Source organism: Teleopsis dalmanni, chromosome 1, assembly GCF_002237135.1.
Source record: "Teleopsis dalmanni isolate 2A chromosome 1, ASM223713v2, whole genome shotgun sequence".
Lineage (NCBI taxonomy): Eukaryota > Metazoa > Arthropoda > Insecta > Diptera > Diopsidae > Teleopsis > Teleopsis dalmanni.
Window position 1 is genome coordinate 208,081,970 of NC_051846.1, and position 6,085 is coordinate 208,088,054.

The 6,085-nt window shown below is 30.4% G+C and overlaps 1 protein-coding gene across 1 annotated transcript; it reads left to right on the forward strand.

The window, feature by feature from the left end:
* The first annotated feature begins 364 nt into the window (after window positions 1-364).
* On the forward strand, window positions 365-5,618 carry LOC119667157 (ras-like protein 1). The gene is made up of 4 exons (XM_038076445.1): window positions 365-422; window positions 4,001-4,092; window positions 4,478-4,670; window positions 4,765-5,618. The coding sequence occupies exons 1-4, from the start codon at window positions 365-367 to the stop codon at window positions 5,616-5,618; spliced, it is 1,197 nt and encodes a 398-aa protein (XP_037932373.1).
* The last annotated feature ends 467 nt before the right edge of the window (window positions 5,619-6,085 follow it).

Below are 6,085 nucleotides of genomic sequence, written 5' to 3' on the forward strand. Positions count from 1 at the left end.
AGCAAATATGATTGATATGAAGTGAGTATTGAAATGGCTACATGAAATGAATGTGGAATATAATTTTTTCATGATGTAGTGTTTTGTGTCTCAATTTCCGTATATCCTCTTTTTTGTAATAAGATGCAATTTAGTATTTTAAATATACAATATTAATTAATCAATAATAGTATTAATTTTACGTTTAAGTATTTATTTCAATGTGAATCGTATACTCATTTATGTTGTTTAAAATTCACTCCTTAAAAGAGTATAAAATTTGAAGTACTTGACAACATTTAGATACATCATATCAAGTAAAGTGAAAGTTTACAAATTGCAATATGGGTTGCATGAAAGCATTAGAGTATGCTGAAGTAAAAATATGAGCACGTATTGGATGATAAAATGTCCACATGTGGTGGTATCGCTGTTAGCTTGCGGTAAATGGTTGAGCAACCTACCAGCAATAATCGCACGTGCATTGTCTGTAGAATAAAGTTCAAGTTCGATGAGAATGTGAACAAGCAAGTAAGCAAAACATCTGCGGTAGTTCCGTAAGCAATATTATTCCATAAAAGTAGAAATTTGATTACCCATGCACGCGTTGAACAATTTCAATACTAAAAACTGACCAAAAAATAAAATATAAGTAAAATTATTTAACAACTATATTTTAAATTTTCTATAAACAATTGTATTCTGTACAAAAGTCAACTGAATTTATTTTTTAAACTACTGGAATAGAAAAAGAAATTAAAAATCAATAATGAAAATACTTAGGCTCCGCGGAGACAGAACCCATCGAGAGTGAGAGTTGGAGACATGCTAATAAACTGGAACGATAGCATTAAATATCTAGGCATCACGGTGAACAAACAATTCACATGGCTTAAACATGTTCAACTGAAAAAAATTAGCTGTGCCAAAATTCTTCATCACCTCCAATTTCAATGTTAAGGAAGCTGATATATAACTAAATTATTCGACCGTCACTTCAATATGGATGTGTAGCGTTCAGCAAGACCCTAAACACTACTATTCGCCAGCTAAAAATTGCACAATGCCAGGCTCTGACAAGACTTTTCAAGGTACTATGGTGCATTATGACGAATGACATCTTCAGGGACCTCAAGATTGATCGGATCAAAAAATACATAAAGGATAGACCCATGAAATTATTTACGAAAACGGACAGGCCTACCAACACCGCGTTATCGAATGGTTATAGGCAGTATGGTTATAGGCTCCTCGGGAAGATATGCAGATCTGAGGTCAGTTTTTGCTTAGTCTGATGAAGTGATAAAGAATAATCCATTCAATGCGTAGAGAGGGGTTATGACGAAACGTCGCAGTTAGTAGAGAGTAAAAGTAGTCAAGTGCAAGAAAATATGTGTTATATATTTCAATAGATAGAATTTAAAATATATAAATGAAAAAGACTAAAAGAAAACTAAAGTTACGTTTTTAGGGTTAATAAGTGATTAACTATTACATTCTTTATTAGTAAAACTTCAGTTAAACTAATTATTCTTAAAGGCATTAATTATGAAATTATTTTATCTTTAATAAGAATTAAAACAAATTTTTTAATTCAAATAAATATCAACTATTAAGTATACATTTAACCTTATTTTTCTTTTTATATCACATACATTAAAGCAAATTTATTAGATCAAATTTTTATTAAATTCCGTCTTCTATACAAATTGAACTAATTTAAAAATATTAAAAATAGCAATTTTAATCGCTTTGACATATTTAAGACTATAAAGTTTGCGTTTAATCATTTGGACAGTGTAGTGTTTTTGTGTCTGATAAAAAATTTCCATGAAGCACGCAATTTTTCCCCTCCATCTTAACCTTACTTTTATATCTCCACTTAATCAAAAAAAATATTGCTTAACCATAAAATTATTATATTAAAAAATACCAAAAACTCTTAAAATGAACAATACTAATAAGAGCTTAAAAGCATTATTAATTGCAATACATATAATTTTTATAGTTACCATAGATGGAATTTAATATGAAACAAGTCAGGTTTAATGTGAACACTCATTTATTCTATAATAATTAAGTTGTGTTATTATAAAAATTACAAATGCCCAACATTTCTGTTGATTTACGTAGATACTTCATGGAAACTCTATTAAGTGTGCATTTCATTAATTTTTAAAATGAACACCAAAACAGTAGAGGATTTGTGCAATGAAAACAAGGAAAATTAATAGCAGAAAAAAAAACAATATACCGTACAACGTGACGTATGAGTAACACAAATTCTGTTTCTTTCACAGGACACACATAGAATTTTAAATATACCAAAAAATTGTGTCTATTACAGTTTTGCTATATGTATAAAATACTGCAAATTGCTTCTTTATATAACAATAAAATATTAAAAAGTTCAAAACTCATATAAAAACATTAAAGAAGAAACAGAATTAAAAGTGCTTATAGTGCTCCGAAATTTTTATTTATTTTATAAAACCTTTAATACTATTTTTAAATTCATTTTTTAGATTCATTTATGGTTTTGGAAAGGTTCTGCAAAGTTTTGTTTTATGTATGTTTAAATGTAAAAATGTAGTTAATATTATTTATGTTTATTTATGTTTAACTTTTAAGGTAAATAAATAATAGAACACAAATTTTATATAATTTTAAAGATCAGCAAATATAAGGTGCTATTAGATTGTAGAATTTACATTTAAATAAGGTTTTAGAAATTATTATACTGACATTTTACTATATATGTTAGTATCGTCATTATTTACTTCTACAATGAGCTTCGGCCTATATATTTTCATTTGCTTTCCGATTTCTTATGTCTCTTTACGACATTTTGATTGAGATCGTTCTCTTTTTGTTACTAGATATAATTGTGTAGTTACAATTTTTTTTCTTTAATCTCAGCTTATTCTCTTCCTAACATTTTCTTTTAACGTACATATTTCAATACATTTTTCTCATTTTTGTTATCTATGTATGAGTACTTTCAATTATAGCATAGGTTACTAGGGAGTTTTCTTCGAAAGGTGTGGTGGACTACCATTATATGACTAACATATCAGAGTGGCGCTTTGCTGGATGCTGGTAACATAGGAATTGAAGATAATAAGTCCACATATAATCTTGCAAGAACTGAATCAATGAGACAACTCTGTGAACCATAACTTTATCGAAGTATAATTTAGTCCACTAAAATGTCTCTGATAGAAAAATGATTTGTGCTGAAAAAAGTCGCTATTGGCGTAACATTCTAGATAATGGTCAGGCTAAAGAGCTGAGCATCTGTTCAACTATAGTAGTGTACCCCTTCCTCAATACAACGAAACTGAGATTTTTGGTAGGTTATCTGATGGGTATCTGTTATTATTCTGATAAGATGAAACTTCTTAAGATCTGTCTTAAGAAACAGATTTTGGTGTCTGTTTGGAAGCGGATTAGACCCCGCATTCTTTGTAACTGTACGGCTTTGATCTAGTTCAAGTCGAGACTGTTGGTACGGGAGTTCTAAACCTTGAGCATAGTTTTGGCATCTTCGACAACTGACATTTTGGTTTTTAATAGAAAGGTGGAATGTGTTCTCTTCAGTAAGGGTCTGAAAGTAATAAATAGTTGAATTATGATCGCAGAGATTTGCTTCCAGGGTGCTAATACTCTGTTTATTTTGATTATATTCTATAATTTAGTCATTTTGTTTATTTAATCATTCACATCCTTTAAACAGGATGACTTGAATGACTAGATGAGTTAGTTACAGTAACTTAACTTCTATTTATATTATAAACATATAGTAAAAATATTTAAATGATACTGAAAACGTGTAGAATAACAAATTTTGATAATAAATTTATTAAAAATTGTTGGGGTCCATATGTATTCTAATAATAACGTAATTGAAAGCAAATATTAAAATTTAAATACTTTTTATGTATTTATTTTATAACAGATTTCTTGCTTCTCTTCCATTTCATGGTCACATATATTCTTATAATTTTTTTCTTTATCGTAGATGATGATTATGGTCAGAAAACGGTATCTGTGCTTGTCGATGGTATCGAGACTGACTTGGAAATTATCGACCATCCCGCATGTGAAATGTCGGTAAGTTTAATCCATAAAGCAGGCCAAGTTCTCATAGTACTTGTGTGCACTTCAATTAAATGCTCGAAGGCCTCTTATATGGTCTATTGCCTGGTGAAAGTGCAACAATGCATGTGTTTGACACTTTCATTGAATAAAATTAGCACTTTGAGTGCAAAAAGCGGTTAATGTAATAACACTTTTTCAATGCAAAGACAGATTTGCAAGTAGCAATGTCAAATAGTTGAAAAGTGTCATTGCACAAATATTGAAGCTGTTAGCAGCATAAAAAGCAGCGTTGATTGCATTTATATGATAATGTATTCAGCATTTGCAGTTGCATTTTTTTATCAAATTTTGTTTTTTCATTTTTTGTATATTTTATTATGCATTCAAACGTGCACAGACGGAGGCGTTTTGTTCCACCTACAACATTGACCTATTTGTTGTTGTATACTCGGTAGTGGATCGCAACTCATTTAAAGCAGCTGAAAAGGTTTTGCAGTATCTGAAGGAGAATGAAATGCTGCTTACACGTGGCGCTATATTGGTGGGAAACAAAACGGACTTGGAGCGGCACAGGGAAGTGACTAGACAAAGTGAGTAAATGAAAAATTGAAATGTAAAGAAATTATTTTCATAATTATGTTAAAATAATTTTTTTAAATTATAATGGGTGTTTTAATGCTACAGTGGGTCGGAAATTAGCCAAAGAGATTGCATGCAAATTCATAGAAACTTCATCAGGCTTGGATCATAATGTTGATGAGTTGCTTGTTGGCGTGGTAGCACAAGTTAAACTCAATCCACAGCGCATACATAATTTGAGTGAACGTGATCGTCAACGTTTAAATTTACAAAGCACAATACAGAAACACCGACACATGCATATGCCAGCAAGACGTATGGTACGTCAAATGTCCATGTGTCATGGTGATGATGGCAATGCCGTTTGCCATGAGGGTGATGAAAATCAATCAAACAATGTAATTGGTTCCTCAGTTGGTGATGAAGGCATTGGCACTGGGAGTGAACGCACTGCAAGTACAAGTCTATCGTCGGGAGCAAGTAAACCAACTAACAAAGGACCTGTACGTAAAACTAATAAACGTACTTTGAATTTGGAAAGTATATTGAAAATGGGTGAAAGTGAATTAGAAGATGAGGAAGAGTTGCATCGACAGCACAATTATTCACAAACAAGAACTCCAAGTAAATTTGAGTTACTGACTTCTGGTCGAACACCGTTTGGAAGCGTTAATTCTTCTCCAAAATCACGACAGTCATATGAATCAAGTGGTGGTAGTGGCAAAACTGGACGTGCTAGTGGTGGCAGTAGTGGCGCACATACAACTGGTGAGGCCATCAGTCAACATTATCGAGAAAACCATGTTGAGGATAATTTACTCGAAGATTGCAATCGTAAGACTGTTTCCAAACTGACTAATCGTACGAAAATATTTCTTTCGTCAGTGTTAAAGTTTAAAAAAGCTATTAATGTTAAACGTAGAAATTCGTCAAGTTGTAGTGATTTGTTTGTAATATAAATAAATTATAAATCAGAAATAAAAAAGTACATTTTGAGTAAGTTTGTAGAATAAAAAGTTTATACCAAATGAAGTTATAAAAAATTTAAAATACTTGACGGAAAATAAAAAAATTGTGGGTTATGCATGTTTTTGTTCCAATAACGAATTTCACAGATTTACGAATAAAGACAATAAATTTCGTACATACCTACATCACTATTTAAAAAGAAAAATCTGCAACATATATTAAAATCGATCAAGTGGTTTCAACCAAGAATGCAACGCAACAAACCCACATAATAAAATCAAAAGTTTTATATAAGCAAGTTATTTATATAAAAAAAAGTATAAGCTTCAAAAATATAATTAATTTAAATCATATCACAGCGACTTTATATATCATCTTAAAAACTAATTGTAAAAAAATGCACAAAATTAATACATTAAATTAAATAATCAATATGGAATTATATCATTATGTCTCA

Excerpts from the sequence above, each read along its gene's own strand:
- LOC119667157 (XM_038076445.1), top strand. The coding sequence starts at position 365 with ATGAGCACGTATTGGATGATAAAATGTCCACATGTGGTGGTATCGCTG. Across the intron at positions 423-4,000 it reads GGTATCGCTGTTAGCTTGCG|ATGATGATTATGGTCAGAAA; the intron begins GTAAATGGTTGA and ends TCTTTATCGTAG. Across the intron at positions 4,093-4,477 it reads ATCCCGCATGTGAAATGTCG|ACGGAGGCGTTTTGTTCCAC; the intron begins GTAAGTTTAATC and ends AAACGTGCACAG.